Here is a 24,892-nt window from a genome sequence, read left to right on the forward strand (position 1 = left end):
TTTATTTTTAACCCCATTAGAAAATGTAATTAATTTTTCAAAAATTTAAATTATTTCTTAAGTTATTTTATGTAATTTATAGCTATTTTAAAAATGTGATGTTATTTAAAAAATGTATTTGAAGTTTTAGTGATGTTTTGGGGCTTATAGTATTGATAGGAAGAGCTGTCAAAACTATCAATTTTACAAATGGGCATTTCCCTGCACCATTGGCTCTCCATGGCCCACGCATCGAACTAACTGTGCCCCTGGGATACGCAAGCACTGCGCGCCGGCAGTTGGAGCAGGCCCAGGATCGGAATCCCACGCGGGCCCACAGCTCAACGGTCGGCGCGCTAGGTAAGTGCAGGTCGGAGGCTTGCACCCGCGGGAAGCCTCCGACCCGAATTTCTGGGCCAATATTGAATCTGGGACAGGGACTCAATAAAATTAACGCAAGTAAAATAACAGTAATGAAGAAAATAATGGCATTAAAGAGTGACAAACCAGGGCCAGATGGTTTCCGTCCCAGGGTTTTCACAGAATCACAGAAACCCCACAGTGCAGATCCATTTTGGCCCATCGAGCCTCCACCGACACATATCCCACCCGATCCCCGTAACCCCTGCACCAACACATATCCCACCCTATCCCCGTAACCCCACGTATTTAATCGCCCTAACACTAAGGGTCAATTTATCATAGCCAATCAACCTAACCCGCACATCTTTGGACTGTGGGAGGAAACCGGAGCACCCGGAGGAAACCCACGCAAACACGGGGAGAATGTGCAAACTCCACACAGACAGTCACCCGAGGCCAGATTTGAACCCGGGTCCCTGGCGCTGTGAGGCAACAGTGCTAACCACTATGCCACCGTGCTGCCTTAAAGGAAGTAGGTGAGCACATTGCAGACGCCCTGGGTATAATCTTCGAAAGATCTCTATAGTCAGGAACCATCCCTTTAGATTGGAAAATTGCACATAACTCCTATATTTAAGAATGGCGAGAGAGGGAAACCAGGGAATTATAGACCAGTTAGCCTAATATCTGTTGTCGGGAAATTGCTAGAGTTTATAATTTAAGGATAGGGTGACTGAACACCTCAAAAATTCAGTTGATGAGAGGGAGCCAGCACGGATTTGTGAAAGGTAGGTCATGCCTGACCTGACGAACCTGATTGAATGTTTTGAAGGGGTGACTAAAGTAGTGGACAGGGGAATGTCTATGGAAGTTATCTATATGGACTTCCAGAAGGCATTTGATAAAGTCCCACATAAGAGACTGTTAACGAAGGTAGAAGCCCACGGAGTTGAGGGCAAATTATTGACCTGGTTAGGAAATTGGCTGAGCGGCAGGAGACAGAGTAGGGATAATGGGCAGGTACTCCAATTGGCCAGATGTGACCAGTGGTATCCCGCAGGGATCGGTGTTGGGGGTCTCAACTATTCACAATATTTATTAACGACTTAGATGATGGCATAGAAAGTCATATATCCAAATTTGCCAATGACACAAAGATAAGCAGCATTGTAGGCAGTGTAGAGGGAAGCATAAAATTACAAAGGGATAGATTAAGTGAATGGGCAAAACTGTGGCAAATGGATTTCAATGTAAGCAAAAGTGATATCATCGACTTTGGACCTAAAAAGGACAGAACGGGGTACTTTCGAATTGGTAAAAAGCTAGATACAGTGGATGTCCAAAGAGACTTGGGGGGTTCAGGTACATAGATCATTAAAATATCATGAACAGGTACAGGAAATAATCAAAAGGTTAATGGAATGCTGGCCTTTATATCTAGAGGACTATAATACAAGGGGGTAGAAGTTATGCTGCAGCTATACAAAGCCCTGGTTAGACCACAACTGGAGTACTGAGCGCAGTTCTGGGCATCACACCTTGGGAAGAATATATTGGCCTTGGAGGGAGTGCAGTGTAGGTTTACCAGAATGATAACTTAACCCTCAAAGTCCAGGTATGAGGAGAGATTACACAAATTAGGGTTGTATTCCCTAGAATTTAGAAGGTTAAGGAGTGATCTGATTGAAGTTTTCAGGATAAGAGGAACAGATAGGGTAGAGAGAGAGAAACTATTTCCGCTGGTTTGGAGATTCTGGGGGCACGATCTTGACAGCCTTGGGGAGACAGGTATGGAGGCCGGGAAAATGGCAGAATTTGGGGGCGGGTGCCCAACCCACCTCTGTGCCATCTTGCCAGGAGACGGGTAGCTGACCAACGCTGGGTCCCGTTTCCTTGGAGGCAGGAAGGGGATTACAGCCACTTAACTGCCTGTTGACTGGTAGTTAAAAGGCAGATAAGAGGATTATCCCAATTTTGCCCACACAAGTGCGGGCTTCCCGAAGGCTCCGAAACCCGCCAGAGTCACCGAGGCGAGCAGTGGGTCTGTGGGGGTCGGAGGGGTGCAAAAGTGTGCTGTGAAGGTAAGAGATGGGTGCAAGTGTGGAGAGGCGAGTATCTGAGGTAAGTGCAAAGTGATAGAAAAAGTGTACTTACCTTTGTTTCTTCCTGCAGGCTTCAATCGGTGGGTATGCGGAGAGTCTTGCACCTTCGCTGGGCGGGCTTAACAAGGTCAATCAAGGGAAAATAGCGTGGGTTGGCCAGAAGTTGATGGAGTCGGGACTGAAACCTAACAAGTGGGAGACCCGCCTCCAAAAGCTCCCTATTGGCAAAATCCAGCCCTGGGACGAGGGGCATAGTCTAAAAATTAGGGTCAGACCTTTCAGGCGTGAAATTAGGAAACACTTCGATACAAAGGGTGGTAGACGTTTGGAACTCTCTCCCGTAAACAGCAATTGATGTGAGATCAATGCTAATTTTAAATTGCAGAGTGATAGCTTTTTGTTAACCAAGGGTATCACAGAATCACAGAAACCCCACAGTGCAGATAGAGGCCATTTCAGCCCATCGAGCCTGCACCGGCACATATCCCACCCGATCCCCGTAACCCCTACACCAACACATATCCCACCCTATCCCCGTAACCCCACGTATTTAATCCCCCTAACACTGAGGGCCAATTTATCATAGCCAATCATCCTAACCCGCACATCTTTGGACTGTGGGAGGAAACCCACGCAAACACGGGGAGAATGTGCAAACGCCACACAGACAGTCACCCGAGGCCGGATTCGAACCCGGGTCCCTGGCGCTGTGAGGCAACCGTGCTAACCACTATGCCACCGTGCTGCCTTGTATTAAGGGATATGGTCCAAAGGCAGGGATATGGAGTTAGTTTGCAGATCAGCCATGACCTCACTGAATGGCAAAACAAGCTCAAGGGGCTGAATCGCCTCCTCCTGTTCCTACTAGTTATCTAAATGTGACAATCCACCATACATCTGGACACCCATCAATCTTGATGCTACTGCATTAACTTTGTATTTTAAAGAGCACTACAATTAAAACCTAAATTCCAAACTATTATTCAGTCTTGAAACATTATCCAAGTCAGTCTTTGAAAGTTTTATTAGCTACCTGTGTTAATTCTTAAAGTAGCTTCCTACAAAACTTCATTTTACTACAAAACTAAAAAAAGTGATAGTCAGTCCATGGTTTGAAGCACTTCTTCACACAAAGGGTAGTGGAAATCTGGAACTCCCCCGCAAAAAAGCTGTTAAGGCTAGGTCTTGAAAATTTAAAAATGGAGATGGATAGATTTCTGTTGAGTAAGGGTATTAAGAGATATGGAACAAAGGCAGGTAGATGAAGTTAAGATAGAGATCAGCTGTGATCAAATTGAACAGGGGGGACAGGCTCGAGGGCTGAATGGCCCAGTCCTGTTCCTATGTTCGGTGGATAGACTGAACTGAAATTTTAAAAAGGAAGGTTCATATAGTGAATGTAGATTCACGTACAGCAAGAGTTTCAACACTTTTCACGCAGAAGCTACAAAGATCACATTCACCAGTTAAGAGGTCCATTAAGTAACTTACCTGGAGTTCTGTTTTATCATCGGAGAGCACAGCAATCCTCTCATGAAGGGCATCAATATCTATGGCATTTTTTAGATTCTGAAACAAAGGCCCAGAATGTCATTCTTAAGTACAATTCTTTTTCCCCCAATTGGAAAATCAAGAACAGCTAAGATTTTTAAGGACACATTATCACATGACAAATCAATTAGTCAAATAGCTACAATATGTTCGGTGGCACAAGCAATATCCTGAGGATGTAGGCGTAACTGGCAAGGTCGCCAATTATTGCCCATCCCGAGTACAACCAAGTGGCTTGCTCTGCCACGTCAGGGTAATTAAGAGTCAAGCACATTGGTGTGGGACTACAGTTGCATATAGGCCAGACTGGGAAAGGACATGAGAACAAGTTGGGTTTTTATGATGATCAGACAGCTTCACTGTCACTTTTACTGATACCATATTTTTTTAAAAAACTGAACTAAAATTCTCATTCGCTGGATTATTAGTCCAGTAATAAAACCACCAATACATCCTATGGGTCGAGAGGAGCGAGAGAAGGGCAGGGGAGGAGTGGGAGTCATCACAGGAAAAGAAAGAGAGAGGCGCCATAAAGCCCTAATTCCATCAAACATATGTAAATGGTATTTACATTATATGCACTCGCTTTAGTTTCACAAGGTAACTTCTTTGCCAGGAATTAAATCGCCAGACAAGAGGGATAATAATCAATTCCACTGATCCCCAAAACACTGGTTAAAAATCTCAGAATCCCATGAAATAAAAATGGAATTTGACCCAGTCTCAGTAATTCAATGGCCCTGGCATTAACCTAAAGTCAGTACAGTATTGCAAGGGCAGATTATCCATTTCCTGGCTTTCACACAGGACAAATTCTTGCGTACAATGCAATACATCCATGCCAACTTCATTTTTTATTTGAACACGAGCCAGGTTGCGCATTTGGGAAATCAGAGATTTTCCAACTTAGCAACTAAGTTATTACTTTCCAAACAAATTAAAGCATGTTTTCAAAATACCACAAATGGAGGTGAAAGATGAGCAGTTTAGCGAGTTAGTCACTGTCCCATCATCTCTGGAACTTGGGTTCAAATCCAACCTAGATTTTTTTTAAATATTATTCATTCTGGGGATGTGGGCGTCGCTGGAAAGGCCAGCATTTATTGCCCATCCCTAATTGCCCTCGAGAAGGTGGTGAGCCTCCTTCTTGAACCGCTGCAGTCCGTGTGGTGAAGGTACTCCCACAGTGCTGTTAGGGAGGGAGTTCCAGGATTTTGACTCAGCGACCATGAAGGATCGGCCGATATATTTCCAAGTCGGGATGGTGTGTGACTTGGAGGGGGCGGTGTTCCCATGCGCCTGCTGCCCTCGTCTTAGGTGGTGGAGGTCGTGGGTTTGGGGAGGCACTATTTATTTTCATTAATGGAATGAAAATATTTCCTCCTCCCAACAACAATCTGGGCTTGAATGTAATGAGAGTCTGGCATGTTAGTCCACAGCAAAATGAATAGTCAAAGGTTAATTTTATTTTAATTCCTTAGATTACTGTAGTTTCTAATGCAGAAATGACCAATTTTATAATTGAGGATACTCACAAATGTACTCAATTTGTGTGCCCCTGACTATTGCCCATTACTGGTGTTCAACAAATACTAGAGATGATCCCTACCCATCGTCCTAAAGACTCCCAGGACACTCACCTTCGCTGGCTTTCAAGCAATTAGACTGGTATCAGTGTGAGGGGCAGTAATTATGGTGCTTCTACTCTAGAACATTGAAGCTCCTGCATGGACATGTATCGTTTTTGCCACATCATCTTCAACATGTTGGCAATCTTTTGGCAGCGTGTCTTAAATAAAAGTCAGTTTTATCTGCTGACCCCTTATCCAGAGATTCACAATGTGACGGCACACAGCTTCAGCAACAAGTAAATATTTGAAAGTTTTACTGGAAGCAAATGGGTCGAAGGATTCAAGTAGGGGAATTTGCCCACTCTTTTGCGCCTAGTAGCACACCAGGGATTCAGAAGTGAACTTTACAAATATCCTGGATGAATAACTGTCCATTAGGTTAGCTTTGGCCAAATAGGAGAATGGTGGTACCTATATACAGGCAAAGTCATGGTCCAATAGACTGTTTATCGTAATGCTTTGTGAAGTCTAGAAGACTAGCACCATACCCAGTAATCTAAATACAGAGACAAAGGTTTCTGTTCGGCCTCTGGGCTCCCAACATTACCAGATATTGGGTATAAAACTCATTACACTCCACTATATAGGGAGCAAGGTCTCACTTACAGGTATGCCTTTGGTGTGTCTCGTGCTCAGGTGTCAGAGTAAAAAAAATTTAAAAATGTAACAGCGACCACCACTTCATATGGCCTTGCTGTACCAATCTACCTAAAAAAATACACACGTTCATTGTAAATGCTGGAGGTGTTTTAAAGCATTCAAGAAAGGCCCACCTCTTCCTGAAGTGAGGCAATGTTCTGAATTAGGGATCGATTGTCCTTTGCCTGAAATGAACACAAGAATTGGATGTCATACACTCAACAATGGACGCTGTCCAAACTTGGCGACAAACGATCTAGTGAGATTTGTTCAATGCAAGATTTACCGCCTGCTTATTCTGAAGGATAAGCCTTTCGTTGCTTGCTTCTAAAGTACATATCTGTGTCTTCATCTCTTCTCGGTCTTCTTTCAAAGACTTTTCTATTAAAATGGACTGCTGAGCACTGTGGAAATTAAAAAAAAGTAATTCAGGATCTGTTGACATTGGATTGTAAGCAAAGCCAATCTCATGTGGTATCCCAGAGAGTTCAAGGGTAGGCTACTTCCTTGTTAGATGCAAAATGTCAAGAATAGATTGAAATGGGTTTTCATTCTCAATTTATATCAAATGTTGGGTATTGAGCAGGAATAATCATAATCAACTTTATTGTCATTGTTAGTGCAGTACAACGAAATGTAGGCTTGCGGCTCCCAAGAGTGTACATTTAGATTAAGACATTTAAACATTCAACATACATTTGGCTTGTAATACATTAACATAAACATAACCATAATAAAGTGCATTGGCAGATGTGCAGGCTTTAGAGTTTATTTGTGGAGTTCAGTAGGATGACAGCCCTGGGAAAGAAGCTGTTCCTAAATCTGGTCGTACGGGTGCGAATGCATCTGTAGCGTCTCCCAGATGGCAGGAGGGCGAACAGACTGTGGCTGGGGTGGGTAGGGTCTTTGATGATGGACCGTGACCTCCGTAGACAGCGTTTCTGGTATATGTGCTCTATGGTCGGTAGCCGGGTGCCGGTAATGCGTTGGGCAGTTTTGACTACCTGCTGCAGGGCTTTCCGGTCATAGTAGCTACAGCTGCCATACCATACTGTGATACAGTTTGTCAGGATGCTCTCTATTGTGCAGCGGTAAAAGTTAGAGAGGATCAGGGGTGACAGGTTACATCCCTTCAGCCCCCTTAGGAAATATAGGCGCTGCTGGGCCTTCTTCACCAGAGAGGAGGTATTGAGGGGCCAGGAGAGGTCTTCTGTGATGTGGACTCTGAGGAACTTAAAGCTGTCCACCCTTTCCACCACAGCCCCATTGATGTGGATGGGGGTGTGACTTCTGCCTTTGGACTTCCTGAAGTCCACAATGATTTCTTTGGTTTTCTTGATGTTAAGGGCCAGGTTGTTATCGGCGCACCACTTCACGAGATGCTGGACCTCCTCCCTGTAGGCTGACTCATCGTTGTTGGTGATCTGGCCTACTACCGTGGTATCATCCGCAAACTTGATGGTGTTGGAACCATGAACAGCCACACAGTCGTGGGTGAAGAGGGAGTAGAGGAGGGGGCTCAGCACACATCCTTGTGGGGCCCGTGTTCAGGGCCGGGGGTGGGAGGTGTGGTTACCTAATTTGACAGACTGGGGTCTGTTTGTTAGGAAGTCCAGGGTCCAGTTGCAGAGGGAAGTGTTCAGGCCAAGAGTGTGGAGTTTGGTGGCCAGCTTGTTGGGGACGATAGTGTTGAATGCTGAGATGTAGTCTATGAAGAGCATTCTGATGTAGGTCTCTTTATCATCTAAGTGATTCAGTGCAGAGTGTAGAGCAGTTGTGATTGCATCCTCCGTTGATCTGTTTGCACGATAGGCAAACTGGTGTTGGTCGAGAGAGGCGGGAACACTGGCTTTGATGTGAGCCAGGACCAGTCTCTCGAAACACTTCATTATGATGGGTGTGAGTGCGACAGGTCGATAGTCGTTCAGGCACGTCACAGCCGTTTGTTTTGGCACAGGAATAATGGTAGCGGTCTTGAAGCATGTAGGGACTACTGCCTGTGCCAATGACAGATTGAAGATGGCGGTGAAGACATCAGCCAGCTGATCAGCACATTCCTTGAGTACCCGTCCAGGGATGCTATCCGGTCCAGCAGCCTTTTGTGTGTTCACTCCGCGTAGAACACCCCTTACATTGGAGGTCGACAGAGTGAGCACCTGGTCTTCCGGGGGTGGCAAGGCTTTAGTAGCTGGCTCCCTGTTGTCCCTGTCGAAGCGAGCGTAGAAGTTGTTAAGCTCCTCTGGAAGGGAGGCATCGCCAACCGGGGGGCTAGTGTTTTTGCTCTTGTAGTCAGTGATGGACTGGATGCCTTGCCACATGCGCCGGGGGTCCGAGTTGTTGTGGAAATGATCCTCTATCCGCAGTGTCGGTTTCCTTTTGGCAGTCCTGATACCCTTTTTTAGGTTGGTCCTAGCTGCACTGTAAGCCGCCGCGTCGCGTGCTTTCAACAGCGAGCGGACCTCTCCGTTCATCCAGGGTTTCTGGTTGGGGTATGTCCTGATATTTTTATGGGTCGTGATGACCTCGACGCAGCCTCAAAAAAACATCAATATTTAGATTTAGGGAACATAAGGTGAAACCTAACCCATAATCTTCATCTCCCCTCCCCCAACAGTTGTGCCCATTGCATTGAGCACAATAATGATCAAAAGGCACGTGCTCCTGATCTCCTTATCCGACAGAAACTTAAGGGACATTAGCGGCAACAGGGTCAGCCGTGGCTCAGTGGTAGCACTCTTGCCTCAGAGTCAAAGGTCATGGGTTGAAGTCCCAATCCAGAGACTTGAGCACATAATCTAGGCCGACACTCCAGTGCAGTGCTGAGGGAGTGCTGCACTGTCAGAGATGCTGTCTTTGAGGATGAGACTTTAAAGCTGTCCACCCTCTCAGCTGGACATAAAAGATCCCACGGCACTGTTTTGAAGAGGAGATGGGGAGTTTTCCCCCCAGTGTCCTGGCCAATATTTATCCCTCAACCAACACCTAAAAAAAAAATTACCAGATAGTCTGATTTTTTAAATCTCATTGCTGTTTGTGGGACTATGTTTCAAAAGTACTTCATTGGCTGTAAAGCGCTTTGGGACGTCCGGAGGTCATGAAAGGTGCTGTATAAATATGCAGGTTCCTAAAATGAGCCTACTACCCATTCAGCCAGTGCCATTTTAAACCATTAAATGGAATAGATCAGTTATATTCTGAAATACTGGAGTATATGGGTCACGAGTGGTCATTCTCCCTTCATCAATGGTCATTAGGAGACCTGTTCCTGTAATATTGCTGCATGGGATACAGTTCTGCTCTCTTGCTGTTTGTAGACAGAGAAGGAGGAAGCTCTCAGAAGGTTGGGCTATCCCACCATCAGATGATTGGCTTGCTAGGTCACTTCAGAGGGATGTTAAGAGTCAACCACGTTGGTGTGGAGCATTTTATATGGCAACTCTCCAGCATGGCACCTTTCAGATCAGGTGCTCATCGGATGGAGAAGCAGAGGGCAGGCTGGCATGGCATCAACCACAGGTGCGGTGGTAAATTATTGAGCAGCCTTCAAAGCAAGATACTTGGGAATCCTGGAATATACTAATAACGTTTAATTAAAACAAATCTGAATAGAGTTTTAAAATGGAAAACATCTTAAATCAGAACATTTTTGAAAAGGCTGCCTCCTTACCATTTCACCTGACTGAGGAGCTCCTCATTTTCCTCCATTAATCTGTTGTTACTTTCCTCTGTGTTGTCCACTGCCAATCTTAACTTCAGATTCTGCTCCTGAAGTTTTTGGTGGTTGTATTGGAGATCAGCAATGCAAGATATTAAATCAGACGTCTCCCTGCATTTGAAAAACCGGAGAGTTTCATTTTAGAAAATGAGGCAATTGGTAACATTCATCCAACTAGTATATAACCTGCTTTTTTATATTCATTCTTGGAACGTGGGCATGACTGGCATTTATTGCCCATCCCTAGTTGCCCAAGGTGGTGGTGAGCCGCCTTCTTGAACCACTGCTGCAGTTTGATACAACCGAGTAGCTGGCAAAGCACTTCAGAGGGCATAAGATAAGAAATAGGGGCAGGAGTCGGCCATACAGTCCCTCGAGCCTGCTGCGCCATTCAATAAGATCATGGCTGATCATCGGCCTCAACTCACCTTTCCTGCCCGATCCCCATATCCCTCAATTCCTCTAGGGTCCAAAAATCTATACCTCAGCCTTGAATATACTCAATGACTCAGCATCCACAGACCTCTGGGGTAGAGAATGCCAAAGATTCACAACCCTGAGTGAAGAAATTCCTCCTCATCTCAGTCTTAAATGACCGACCCCTTATCCTGAGACTATGCCCCTAGTTCTAGACTCTCCAGCCAGGGGAAACAACCTCTTAGCATCTACCCTGTCAATCCCCCTCAGAATCTTGTATGTTTCAATGAGATCACCTCTCATTCTTCTAAACTCGAGCGTATAGGCCCAATCTACACAATCTCTCATCATAGGACAGCCTCCTCATCCCAGCGATCAAGCTAGTGAACTTCTGTTGCACCACCTCTAAGGCAAGTATATCCTTCCTTAAATAGGGAGACCAAAACTGTGCACAGTACTCCAGGTGTGGTCTCACCAAAGCCCTGTACAGTTGTAGTAAGATTTCCTTACTCTTGTACTCCAATCCCCAGGGCAGTTAAGAGTCAACCACATTTGTGCAGATCAGGAGTCACAGGTAGGCTGGATTGGATAAGGACGGCAGGTTTCCTTCCCTAAAAAGGACATTAATGAACCAATTGGGTTTTTACGACAATGAGATTCATGGTCACTTTTACAGATACCTCACAATTGGTTAGAATAAACTGCATCCGCCATTGCTCTGCCCACTCACTGAAATTTGCAGATAGTATCAAGGGTTTAACGAAAGGTTTAAGAGTGGCAAATGTGCCGATCCCAAGCAATTTTATTTTCCTTTCTCCGAGCCCAGCAGGTTGGCAGCGCTTTCTCTGGGTGCTTCTCAAAAACTCGCACAATATTTATGCCAGCAATTCAGACAAGCTTTCTTTTTTAATTTAATCTTTTCATTTTAGATTGCGTGCATGCTACCTAGTCAGAATACAGCAAACTTTCAAAACGTGCCGCCTTCATCGTGGCTGCACATGACATGGAGCCACCACTATTATTCAGGGGCTCCCCTCCCACCACCATATCTCCAGGCCCAACCAACTCCCAGAAACCACAACCAAACAAGTTGCCTCCAATCCTTATACAAAAAGCAAAATTCTGCGGATGCTGGAAATCTGAAATAAAAACAGAAAATGCTGGAAATACGCAGGTGGTCAGGCAGCATCTGTGGAGAGAAAATATATTCTGACGAAAGGTCATCGAGCTGAAATGTTAACTGTTTCGCTCTCCACCAATGCTGCCTGGCCTGCTGAGTATTTCCAGTATTTTCTGTTTTTATTGCCTCAAACCCTTGATGTCAATTGCTCCCAATGCAAACAATCACTCCAAGAAACCTGACTGTATTAAAGTACTCCTCCTGTAAACACTGTGCGATCAAAAGGCCAAATACCTTTAAAACAAAACATAACTTGAAAATTTAACAATACAAAATAGGACAGTCATCTGGAGTAATAAATGGAGCAATTTGCCAGTTTGCAATTTAGAACAAGATGCACATTTTAAAATTCAATACACGCTCTTCACACACATTTACTCAAAATGCCAGCACAATGCTGTAGGAATGATTCAGAGAGGGTGGCGGTGGACCTTCATCTTGAATCGCTGCGTCAGTGTGGGGATGGTACTCCCACAGTGCTGCTAGGTTGGGACTTCCAGGATTTTGACCCAGTGACGATGAAGGAACAGCGATAGATTTCCAAGTCAGGATGGTGTGTGACTTGGAAGGGAACTCAGAGGTGGTGGCGTTCCCATGCAGCTGCTGCCCTCGTCCTTCTAGGCGGTGTAGGTTGTGGGTTTGGGAGGTGCTGCCGAAGAAGCCCTGGTGAGTTGCAGCAGTGCATCCTGTAGGCGGTACACACTGCAGCCACAGTGCGCCAGTGGTGGAGGGAATCGATGTTCAGGCTAGTGCTCAGTGAAGACTGCTCCAAAGATGCTACCTGCAGTGCTCAGACCATAACCAGAGGGGAAGTAACCGACAGAAATGCAAGTTTCACAATGAGCAACTCTGAAGCTACATCTCCAGAGAAAGATCACAATGGGTGCCACTGACGCTGGTGTTCATTCTTCTGAGTTTATGTCCAAAACAGATCAATATTGCTGCTGTTTGGTATTGTACAGGAGGTGTTGCCACCCAATGCCAGTGGTAGCAAAGACCAAGATACAGACACAAACATATTCTCACTTCATTAATAAGGCACAGCATGCAGGAAACCAAAGGAATACTACAGCTGTTAGAGACTTCCTTCAGGAGCACAGCAAGGAACATTCAAGAGCAGGATAATGCTGGTCAAGCAGCTAACTGCACAGTTGAAATATTCAGTCAGTTCAGGAGCTCCACATGCAACATGAGGAGGCATTAACTGTGGCAATCAACACAACATTTTGCAACTCAATAAGACTTTGTGGGGTCAGGGGGTGGGAGTTAATGGATCAATATTTTCAGCCAATACCTCAGCAGCCATATTACTTATTGGTCATTTATGGCCCCCATTCTCTTTCCACCAGAGCAGCAGCTGCAGGTATCTCCCCCACTGAGTCCCACACCTGCAGTTGTCTTCAGTTTTTGTGCATTGTGACACAAATGCGTGTTGGACCCCAAACTGTCAGCTGCATTCGAACACCAGCCCAGACATGCACAGCTGAAGTTTCTGTGGTTGTCACGAATACAGGATACCCAGGAAAACTCGTCAGGCCAGCGCAACCCAGACGAGGGAACGCATTCTGGTCTGGGCTGCATCAGAGAGCAAAGGAGACCCGGAAATGCCATTAGGCAGCTGGTGTGACAGTCACTGCTAGAATTTTGTTTTATTCCCGCGAGTAACCCAAGCAAAAGATGTTTCCAAGGGTTTTGTTGAATTACAGGAAAGAAGAGTACATGTTGAAAAGAAAGACTCAATATAGAATACAGCACCTTTCACCACCTCAGGACATCCCAAAGCTCTTCGCAGCCAATGAAATAGCAACATTAGAAGGGTCAGCCTTTGAAAAATGTTGTATGCACACTTAAAAAATGCTCTGGAAGCAAGGCCGGCACTTATTGCCCATCCCTAGTTGCCCTGTCCAACTGAATGAAGTGGCCAAGCAAGCCATTGGGCAGTTAAGAGTCAACCACGTTGGAGTGGGTCTGGAGTCACATAGAACAGACAGGTAAGGACGGCAGGTTTCCCTCCCTAAAGGAACATTAGCGAATCAGTTGGGTGGCAGGTTCCTTCCCCAAAAGACATTAGTTGGGTTTTTGCAACAATCTGGCAATTTTTGTGGCCTTTACCCGCCTCTCCCCCCCACCACCCCCCTCTGGTGTTTGTCACAAGTTACTAGATTTATTAAATTCAGTTTCACAATTAACCGACCTAGCTCTAGTACAAAGGGACTAAAAAGCTACTGTACCCATTGTTTCCAGTCAGTTACTGTCAATGGAGGGCTGATTAGAGAAGTGGTAGCACATACAGAAAAGGACAATGGAGCAGCGTTCAAAGGGGAAGAAGGCACACCATAGATAGTTTCACATGCTTAGTGGGCTGGGAAGGAATGCAGAAGCAGTGGAGGGCTAGCTCTCCAGGAAATAGTTCAGCATGTTTAGAGAGCTGGATTAAAGGTGTAAAAGGGAAGCAAGAACAGCAGAGTGTGGTACTAGATTCTCTTCCAATAACAGTGGGCATATGAAAGGCAATGCCTAGAGGAATATAAATCACCGAGCTTAAAATAACTTTATTGGTAGCAGGAGAGAGAGCAACAGACCTCCACCAGCCTGTAGAATGATGCACGCCTCCAATGGGAGGGCATCAAAATGGTCATAGGTAGAAACGGTGTGCTGGGATTCTTCTTTTCAGGGGAATTGCAGCAGGACTTTCACCTGTCACTGAATCCGCCCCAAAAGAAGCCCATTTCCATGTCGGGGCCTTACTCCGTATGCATGGTGGGATGCCCGCAGGATTCCATCCGGCCAAGAGGTCACGCACCAGCGCCAGGAGGCGAGTACTGAGGATGTTGCTGCTGGGGCACAGCAACAACACCACGGGAGACAGTGAGGGACCTTAAAAGGCAGAAGTGTTGTGTATGTACCTTTAAGAGAAGAACTGATTTTATACTGCAGTACCGACAGTGACCACACCTGTATAAAAAGCCCTAGCAGGCTTCTGTACTTCAGTCTGACGTTTACCCTCTTCAGTAAATACCTGTTTTATTGTTCTCCTGCAGTCCGTGTATTATTGATACTCGGACACTACACTGGCGACGGGCAGGTTCGAACTCACCTGCAGTACTGCATCACCTCACAGGGATCTTTCCGAGAAGAAGCTTCTTGGAGGTCGAAGTCAGGTCAACGGGCGTCGACCGCCCAAGGATCCATCGGTGCTCGGAGAATTGCGGGAGAGGCTGTGGAGAGCTGGGCTTGGCTCCCCAGTCAAGGTGTTCCAGCAAATCGTGCTGGTAGCAGGTAGTGCGCTGATCCTTCCGGACTGCGGTGGACTCGAGCGACTGGTTCTGCAAAGGGGCGGTGCAGTGTCGTCGGGAGGAAAGAGAGGGGGTGGAGCGCACAGGGCGCGGTCGGTGCTCAAGAACCGGGCAGCGTAGAGAAAATAAAACGAGGGGAAGGAAAAGTGAGACGCACCGAAGCCGCGAGTCGCCGCCATTACCCTGTAGAACGCTAGGAGCAGCGTGGCAGCAAGGGGAAGAAGGAAAAGCACGGGAGGCGCCATTTTATTCCATTGGGGAAGAAGGAAAAGCGTGGGAGGCGCCATTTTATTCCATTGGGGAAGAAGAAAAAGCGCGGGAGGCACCATTTTAAATCACCCAAGATGCCGAAGAGTGGCAGTATCACTGCTTTCGACAACGAGGTAGAAGACTGGACCACATATGTGGAAAGAATTGAAGTGTACTGCAATGCCAATGAGGTGGCCAATGGAAAGAAGGCATCTGTATTATTAAATTTGATGGCCGCGAGAACGTACTGCCTATTGCGGAATTTAATTACCCCAGCTAAACCAATGGAGAAAAGTTTTAGAGATTGTTAATATCTCACAGGGACATCTAAACCCTACACCGCTGCTGATAGAAAGATTCAAGTTCCATAAAAGAAACCAGCACAAAGATGAGAACAATGCTGAATATCTTACGGAACTACGCAAGTTATCGAAGCACTGCCAGTTCAGAGCAGGACTGGCAGACACCTTACGGGATAAGTTTGTCTGCGGGCTCCAGAGTGAAGGAACCCAGAAACGACTACTTTCGGAAAAGGACCTGACGCTAGAACAGGCTCTCAGCCTGACAGTATCCTACGAAGCAGCAGCACGGGGAGCTGCGGAAATACAACAGAAACCACAAGAATACAGCGCTAACGAAATGGCGTACGGAGCAGAAAAGTGCTATTGCTGCAGCAGAACAACCGATGATCAGAAGGACTGCTGGTTTAAGGACAAAGTATGCAGGCAATGCGGGAAAATGGGACATATAGCAAGAGTCTGCAGGTCGGGAAAGAAAACCAACACTACAAGAACTAAGGGAAAGTAAAAAAAATGACAGACAGTAGTTCGGAAGATCAGGAGAGTGATAATGACTCCGGGAGCAGGAGACTAAGTTGTCTAAAGTTACACAATGTGATCGCAAAGGAGGATCACCGAACCATTTGGGTCACCCTCATGATAACAGGGTCCCAAGTAAAGATGGAATTGGATACAGGATCAGCCATAACTGTCATGAATCGACGAGACTATGAGCGGCTATTCTCACACATACCCTTAAAGGGCACGTCCATTGTATTGAAGACATACACGGGGCAAACAGTCTACCTCAGAGGAAAAATAAGGGTGCCAGTTAAATACAACGGTAAGGAAACACAGAAACTGTATCTATATATACAACAAGATGGAGGACCACTATTATTGGGATGTGAATGGATCCGAAAAATACAATTGGATTGGCATTCCATTCAGGCGCTAACTGTGACTGACAAAAAATGATAAAGTCACACCTGGAAGACTGTCAAAAATTCTAACTGACGCGAAAGAGGTGTTCCAACAAGGACTTGGGACTCTAAAAGGAGTAAAGGCAATGATAAAAATCAAAGATAACACAAACCCCCAAAAAATTTTAAGGCCAGACCGGTACCGTACGTGATCTGCCCAGCCGTTGAAGCAGAACTGGAGAATTCGGGTGTGCTGTCCAAGGTGGACTGGAGCGAGTGGGCCACACCCATCGTTCCTGTAATGAAGAAATCATTGAGCAGCATGCCTGGGGAGCCGAAGGTGGTTCGCATCTGTGGGGACTTCAAGGTAACTATGAACCCAGTCCTGCACACAGTACAATATCCACTTCCACGGATAGAAGATATTTTCGCCTCACTATCTGGAGGGAAACGCTTTACAAAGATCGATCTGGCCCAAGCGTATCTACAAATGGAGGTGGAAGAAGCATCTAGGAAATACCTCACTATAAACACTCACAAAGGCCTTTACCAGTACAATCGACTGGTATTCGGGGTAGCAAGAGGGCGATGGAACAAGTCCTGCAAGGGATCCCGGGGACGCAGTGTTATTTGGATGACATCCTGGTTACGGGCAAAAATGACAGTGAACACCTTGCTAACCTGGAGCAGGTGCTCACTAGATTGCAGGAATATGGGCTACGAGCCAACCGCCCCAAATGAGAGTTCTTCAGGAGACAAATCTCATATTGTGGCCACATGATTGATGAGGAAGGGTTGCATAAGTCGCCAGACAAGATTGAGGCTGTAGTCAAGGCTCCTGCACCGGAAAATGTGTCGCAACTGAGGTCGTTTCTCGGGTTGGTGAACTACTACCATAAGTTCTTGCCGAATTTATCTACAATTCTGCACCCACTGAATGCCCTGCTGCAAACTGGAGTAACATGGAAATGGAGTGATGAGTGTAAGTGTGTAAGCGTGCCTTTCAGAAATGTAAATGCCTAATCACTTCAAAAGAAGTATTGGCCCACTACAACCCAACACTACCGATTCGGTTGGCATGTGATGCGTCTCCCTACGGCATTGGAGCAGTGCTGTCACACAAATTCCTTGATGGTTCAGAGAGGCCAATAGCCTTTGCGTCGCGCTCGCTAACCTCAGCCAAGCGTAACTACGCCCAGATTGACAGGGAGGCCCTCAGCCTGGTGTGGGAGGTGAAGAAGTTCAATCACTATCTGCACGGGCAGAAATTCACCCTACTGACTGATCAGCCCCGGTCTCCATTTTTAACCCAAAGAAGGGCGTTCCGGTGAGGACGGCTGCAAGGATGGTCACTTTTTCTAGGGGCACATCAGTACGACATAAAGTACAAGGGTACGAAACAGCATGGAAACGCTGATGGGCTGTTGCGCCTTCCGTTGCCTATGGTAGAAGAAGCACCTGCAGTGGACCCTGTTGAGATATTCCATGCGACCATAGTCAAATGTCTGCCTGTTACAAACTCGAGTATAGAGAAGGAAACCAGAAATGACCAGACACTCTCTCGGGTCTATGATTTGACAGTGAAGGGATGGCCAGCACATGGCGACTCACTGTTGCCAGCATTCTCGCCAAGGAGAGAACAGCTGTCAGTGTGCCGGGGGTCCTTGATGTGTGGATCCCGAGTGGTAATTCCACCCAAGTTGAGAGACAGAGTGCTCAATGAGCTTCACGAGGGTCATCTGGGAGGGGTAAAAATGAAAAGCCTAGCCAGGGCTTGTGGTGGTGGCCGGGAATCGATAAACAAATCAAGGACCTGACCAAGAGCTGCTCAGGATGCCAGAAAGTCCAAAATGCACCACCACAGGCCCCTCTACACCCATGGGAGTGGCCCTCATCGCCATGGCAACAGGTACACATTGATTTTGCTGGTCCATTTATGGACTCAATGTTTCTAATCGCCGTGGATACCCATTCAAAATGGCCAGAGGTCATCAAAATGTCCTCCACCACCACGGAGAAAACTATTGCAGTCCTACGGACCATCTTCGCCAGGAATGGCTTGCCAGAACAGATTTGCTCCGACAATTGGCCACAGTTTGTGTCCGAGGATTCCCGGAGGTTTCTGAGGAATAATGGGGTGAAACATTACACATCTGCCCCATATCATCCAGCCACAAATGGATTGGCTGAGAGGTTTGTTCAGACCTTTAAAAAGGCAATAAAGGCGATGTATAACGACGACATACCACTACAACACAAGGTGGATAATTTCTTGTTTGCTTACCGGAATGCGACACATGCAGTCACCAACCAAGCTCCAGCCATAATGTTCTTCAATCGAAGGCTAAGATGTCGCCTGGATTTGCTCAAACCAAACATAAGACGAGATGTTGAGGATAATCAATTCCAGCACATCAATGAGAAGCCAACCCGGAGCTTCAAGATAGGGCAACCAGTCTTGGCCCACGACTACCGAATAGAAAAATGGCAGCCAGGAACGATATGCACACAGCAGGGACCACTAATGTACACAGTGGACGTTGGAGAGAGCATAGTGAGACGCCATGCTGACCAGATTCTAGAGTCACAGGAACAAGCCAAACCTATACCACGAGCATGTGCAGCTGGTAATGAACCCAAAGTACAGATTGCATCTACCTCAGAAGCAGTGGTATCGGAAGCTGACGAACCAAACAATGACAATGAGCCAGAATTGACTCCGCCGCAAGAACAGGATACTCGAGAAAGGCGCTATCCAGTCAGGATCAGGAAGCCTCCTCAAAGACTGAACTTATAAATAATTATTTCAGTTGATGTATATAGTACAGAGAAAATTGTAATTGTAATTAATTAGTTAGTTGTTAAATGAATGTTATGTACTGTTTATCTAAAAGGGGAGGAATTGTTGTGTATGTACCTTTGAGAAGAACTGATTTTACACTGCTGTACCGGCAGTGACCACACCTGTATAAAAAGCCCTAGCTAGCTTATGTACTTCAGTCTGACGTTTACCCTCTGTTCAGTAAATACCTGTTTTATTGTTCTCCTGCAGTCCGTGTATTATTAATACTCGGACACTACAAGAAGTGCCCTCTAAGTTCAGAATCACAGCCCCGTCAAAGACAGAGCTGAGCCTTCAGTGGGTAAATATTTGGGGCCAGAGTCAGGAAGGTGCTGCAAGCAGGGTGGATGAGCAACAGATCCTCCAGCAATCCAAGCCCTGAGCCCCCACCACTATTTGCTTGTGATGATCAGGGACAGAGCAGACAGCAGCAATCCTGGAGGATTCACTGCCTGAATTCTCCCTCATTTTCCTACACATTGAGGAGAATCCCAACAGGAAGCTTGGACTACATTAAAAAAGGTGCTATATAAATACAAGCTGCTGTTGTTAAATATGAAGATGGTTGCAGCCTTGGCTGACTGGTAGCAGACTTGCCTCGGAGTCAGGTGGTCGTGGGCTGAATCCCCACTCGAGACACTTCAACACAAACTCTTGGCTGACACTCCAGTGCAGTACCGAGGGAGCGCTGCACTGTACGAGATACCATTTCACAGATGAGGCGTTAAACCGAGGCTCTGTCTGCCCTCACGGGTGGACACGAGTTCCCACGGCACTATTCGAGGAGGAGGAGAGTCCTCCTGATGTCCTGGTCAATATTTATCCTTCAAACACTAAAACCGATGATCTCATTGCTGTTTGTAGGAGTTACTACATAAATGCCAATTCTTTCTTTTAAATCGAGGGTTGAGCAACATGGTTCGATGCTACGCAAAACAGCAACATATCACATAGCCTTCTCTGCCAATGGTCAAACAAACTGTAGCCTAGTCATGGCCATTAATTCTCTTAATGGATTTCGAGAATGCCCCCTGGTCACAATAGTGTTGTTTGTAAAGTTGTAAACAGTAACCTAGATTGTGGTGTGCCCTTATTAGGTTGGTTGAGGGGCTGTAGGCAGGTTGGTTCCATCTGAAGCAGAGTTAACACCATGTGGTGAAGCCAGTACGTTCATGCTGGCTGTGTGCCCTGCAGTTCCTTCTTGCTTCATCAAACCAGCCATGCAGAAACACTTCCCCTTGCATTTCACACATTTACGCAGAATACAACAAACGGTTATTATTTTCGGCAAAAAAAAGCAACAAGCGTAACATCACACTGCAGAAGGCACATCCAGCCCACGAAAATCATTCCCCTTCACTGTCCTTGCATTCAATAACTGGCTGTTTATAATAGTACTGCTTTGGGTGGGCGGGGTAAGACTGTTACCAGTACAGTGGGCATGAAGCATTAAGTAAATGAATCAACAGCTCAAACGCACAGTACAGCCCCCGCCACTTAAAACGGTTACGTTTAAAATGGGCGGTCGCTTATATCAGCCAAACAGCGAGAAGCATTGCAATAACAGAAAATGCTAGAAACACTCAGGTCAGGCAGCATCTGTGGATGTAGTGTATGTACTTTGCAGAAGGAACTATATTCTGCAGCCCCTGTATACTGCAGTACCAGTAGTGACCACCCCTGTATATAAGCCTGTGTAGTAACATTTGCATAGTAGTTCCAGGTTGCCTCCATTCAGTAAAGACCTGTTATAACCAACTCCTGCAGTCCGTGTCTCAATTATACACAGACATAATAGTGGAGAGACAGAGTTAACGTCTCAGGTCGATGACCCTTCATCAAAACTGGAATAAGTTAGAGATGGAACAGGTTTTTAAGCAGGTGTACAGAGGCAGGGAGAGGGGGGAGGGGAGGAAAGAACAAAAAGGAAGGTCTGTGATAGGGTGGAAGGCAGGAGAGATTAAAAGACAAAGGGGATGATGGTGCAAGGCAAAAGGAGAAGGTAATGGGACAAGAAACAAAAGATGAGTCTAGGTGAGGTGTAAATGGCGATGGCAGAATAATCGACAGCTGCCATGTGAGAGAAAAAAGTAAATAAATAATAGGGGCCGAGAATATGGCCTAAAATTGTTGAACTCTGTATTGTGTCCAGAATGCTGTAAAGTGCCTAATTGGAAGATGAGGTGCTGTTCCTTGAGCCAGAAGCATTATTCATTTGCATTAACATCAATTTCAAAGTCGCCGGTTATAGCATCTGAAGTGCTTCATTTATTTCACCAGAAACAGCTGTGTTTACTCACTCACTTCAGTGGTGTGGGGTTACAGTTTGCACTGACTGCAGCTTCAATTAAGCTAGTTGCATTGCATGTGGTATTGAGCTACAACATTCTTGTCGTATTCTTGCAAATTGCACAAGTTTTCAGGGATACGTGCTCATTACATAACAAACTGAAGAGCAAAAAATTAAAAGGATTGAATTATTAATCAAAGTAGCGTTTCGGTCTCCTCTAACGACAAGGGTTGACCGTCAGCTCTTGGCACAGAATCGATCAGATTCATCAAGGGCAGAGCTAGAGCAACAGTTAGTGTTAAATAAAAACAGTAAATGCTGGAAATACTCAGCAGGTCAGGCAGCATCTGTGGATAGAGAAACAGAGTTAACGTTTCGGGTCGATGGCCTTGAAAGGTAACAGAGGTGCCATCTTTCGGCCGAGACCTTAAGCCAAGGCCCCATCTTCCCTCTCAGGTGGAGGTAAAAGATCCCAAGGCACTGTTCAGAAGAAGAGCAGGAGTGTTGTCCCCTGTGAGAAATTCCTTCACTCAGAGGGTGGTGAACCTGTGGAATTCTCCAGCACAGAAGGCTGTGGAGGCCAAGTCACTGAATATATTTAAGAAGGAGCTAGATAGATTTCTAGACGCAAAAGGCATCAAGGGGTATGGGGAGAGAGTGGGAATATGGTATTGAGACAGAGGATCAGCCATGATCATATTGAATGGTGGAGCAGGCTCGAAGGGCCTACTCTGGCTCCTATTTTTCTATGCTTCTGTGTGTCTTGGCCAATATTTATCCCTCAACCAACACCTAAAAACAGGTGATCTGGTCATTATCACATTGTGGGAGCTTGCTGTGCACAAATCAGCTGCTGCATTTCCTACATTACAACACTGACTACGCTTCAAAAGTACTTTGGGATGTCCTGAGGTTGTGGAAGGTGCTACATAAATGCAAGTCTTTCTTCCTTCTTTCACTTCCAGCCGTCTCTGGGCACCCGCCCATACATGGTAAAACAGCACAGGACCAAACAAATGGACAAGCACGAGGAGCTCTCAGTCTCCACATAACCAACAACCGGCAGACCTTGACTGTAGCAACACAACAAAAAGTAGTGACCTCATGAGGCGTGTACTTCATCTACAATGAAGGTGGCTCTCCATCCAATTCACAAGTGGGAATCCTTTCATAGGACTTTCCTCCCAACATACATACATACATATATATATTTTTTTTAAATAAACAAGATCTACTCCAAATTTAACAGTTTCACAAGTGATAGCCCATTGCCAATATTTCTCGTAAGGTAAGGTAATGGAGTTAAGAGGGCAGATGTTCCTCATTTACTGTTTGTTTGACCTTGCTGCATGCAAATCAGCTCCTACCTTTGCCTACGAAATAGTGACTGCACTTCAAACATGAAAGGCGCTATAACAGTGCAAGTTTTCTATTAAATATGACCCGTTTCCATACCCAGAAATGGGCCGAAACTAATTTCCACCCCATAGCATCTACAACACAGAAACTGGCCATTCGGCCCAACTTGTCTAAGCTGGTGTTTGCACGTCACACAAACTTCCTCTCATCCTGCACCTCCTGTATCCCTCTACCTCATGTCTGCATCAATGCTAGCTGCATTAACCACTATGTGGCAGTGAGTTACAGAATTACATTTAAAATTGGATATTGGGTTGGGTGGGGTGGGGTGGAAAGAGAGAGGACAGAAAAAAAAAAGTGATCATTTATCACAAAAGATCTTCCCTGGTGAGCCACAGGTGGTGCGAAAGTGTGATGGGTATAAGGTGACATGACAAGTGTGATGCTTACAGGAAGTGCTCATTGTGTGCAATTGACCATTTACACAGAACCACACGCCATCCACAGTGATATCAACTTAACAAATGCATTGCTTACAAGTCTCCTCTTGAAAGTTCCCCGCCAAATGCCTCCAAGCTTCCCCCTGTTCGATCGATTGCATCGGGAAATTTTATTCCTAACAAAAATGACCAAAGTTTGTATGAGCTTAAGCTGGGCGTTAGGCAACATACTTAGAAACAACTGTGAAACAAAACTAGCATCTAAAATTTGACCCTGGGGAATGAGCATGCAATAGCACCAGGGGGAAAATTGTAAGCGATAGATCGACCGTGAAAGGCGTTACCTGATACAAGACCATCGCGAAGTTGGACAACATCTTCATTAACATTTACAGCTTCTTGTGTCTCCTCATGGATACTATAACACATCCAATATGGAAGAAAATATCGCTTAAATCAATAATCCATTGTAAACCAGGTTCATTTCCAGCACTTGCATCATTAATACTTACATATAGACTCAATTAGAACCTGCCAGGGCTGAAGTAAAACATCTAAAATACATTCCAGGAAAGAAAAAAAATAGCATTTTATGCAAAAAATTTCAGGTCATCCTGTCCTATTCGTGCACAGGTGTGCCCCCGTGGTACAAGAAAACTCACACAGCATCCACAGTTCCTTTGGATTGGTGAACACCTCTCAGCTTCACCACAATTGATTCAAGGTGATTTTACTGAGTATTTGCAGGCAAAAGCACAAGGTGCTAGACAAGTAACCATTTGCATTTTCGCAGTTGTATCAGTGAAAATCGTGTCAAACCTTTTAAGTTCTTGCTGGACTTTTACAAATAAGCTTAAGGGAGCAGTTCCCACCAGGATTCTCTCCCAGCGCTGTTCATGTTCTTCATGGTCAACAACATCGCCACGTTTAGCCAATCAAGTATGCGAGAGGGGAAGTGTTACAATTAAGTGACTGTAGGAATCTCATTTTAAGATAACGTATTTCTCGCTCACCTCCCCACATCCTGAAGTCATCCTACGCTGCACAGCATTTTGACAGAGAGGATGCATATGAACCTGCCCCCTAGGCCCTGCAACCAGCTATAAAGAAATATACCCGGGGGGGGGGGGGGGGGGGGAAGAAAGAGAGCTGTTATCTTGACCTTTAGTTTTCCTTCCTCAGGCAACCTAGGTAATGGTAGAAGCCAACACTCACGCCACAGAGCTGAAACCACATCCTGTCATCTGTTACGTACACACACAAACAAACATGCATTGCTGGGAGTCACTTTGATCAGTGTTGGACTTCACATGGCGAGCAAGTTAAAAGGAACAAGCACACAATCCTACTCAATAACCAATCGAAAGTCCCACATCAGCACAATAGTGAAGGGTAATGTAACGTACCAGCAGGCAGATTGGCCAAACAGTAAATGATCACCTTGAATTTAAATATTAAAAAGGATACAAATAATGAAGTGTGAAAAGTACTGCAACCAACACAGGAAGATAAAAGTCAACAAGTTCAAGGTTTTTCTTGAACCAATCGATTCTCATTTCCTAAAATGTTACTGTACTTGCTCTCAAACTACCTAAATAGGGCAGCAGGAGGAAGGTGGCAGGGGAGAAAAGTATAGAA

The 24,892-nt window shown here is 45.6% G+C and overlaps 1 protein-coding gene and 1 pseudogene across 5 annotated transcripts in view; one reads left to right on the forward strand and one right to left on the reverse strand.

The window, feature by feature from the left end:
* The window catches only part of LOC147105528 (tyrosine-protein phosphatase non-receptor type substrate 1-like), a 535,426-nt pseudogene that overhangs the window by 451,733 nt on the left and 58,801 nt on the right, over positions 1-24,892 (forward strand).
* The window catches only part of LOC147105533 (inositol 1,4,5-triphosphate receptor associated 2-like), a 176,700-nt gene that overhangs the window by 132,426 nt on the left and 19,382 nt on the right, over positions 1-24,892 (reverse strand). For all 5 annotated transcript variants that reach the window (XM_086009964.1, XM_086009967.1, XM_086009965.1 and 2 more), the window contains exons 5-10: positions 23,599-23,672; positions 23,352-23,430; positions 9,933-10,091; positions 6,552-6,669; positions 6,400-6,450; positions 3,936-4,013 (exon numbers count right to left, since the gene is read on the reverse strand). In XM_086009964.1, the coding sequence (XP_085866090.1) occupies positions 3,936-4,013; positions 6,400-6,450; positions 6,552-6,669; positions 9,933-10,091; positions 23,352-23,430; positions 23,599-23,672 (559 nt within the window). The remainder of the gene's footprint in view (positions 1-3,935; positions 4,014-6,399; positions 6,451-6,551; positions 6,670-9,932; positions 10,092-23,351; positions 23,431-23,598; positions 23,673-24,892) is intronic.

The sequence above is a fragment of the Somniosus microcephalus genome, chromosome 17, assembly GCF_052327205.1.
Source record: "Somniosus microcephalus isolate GS21.2 chromosome 17, FLI_Smic_1.0, whole genome shotgun sequence".
Lineage (NCBI taxonomy): Eukaryota > Metazoa > Chordata > Chondrichthyes > Squaliformes > Somniosidae > Somniosus > Somniosus microcephalus.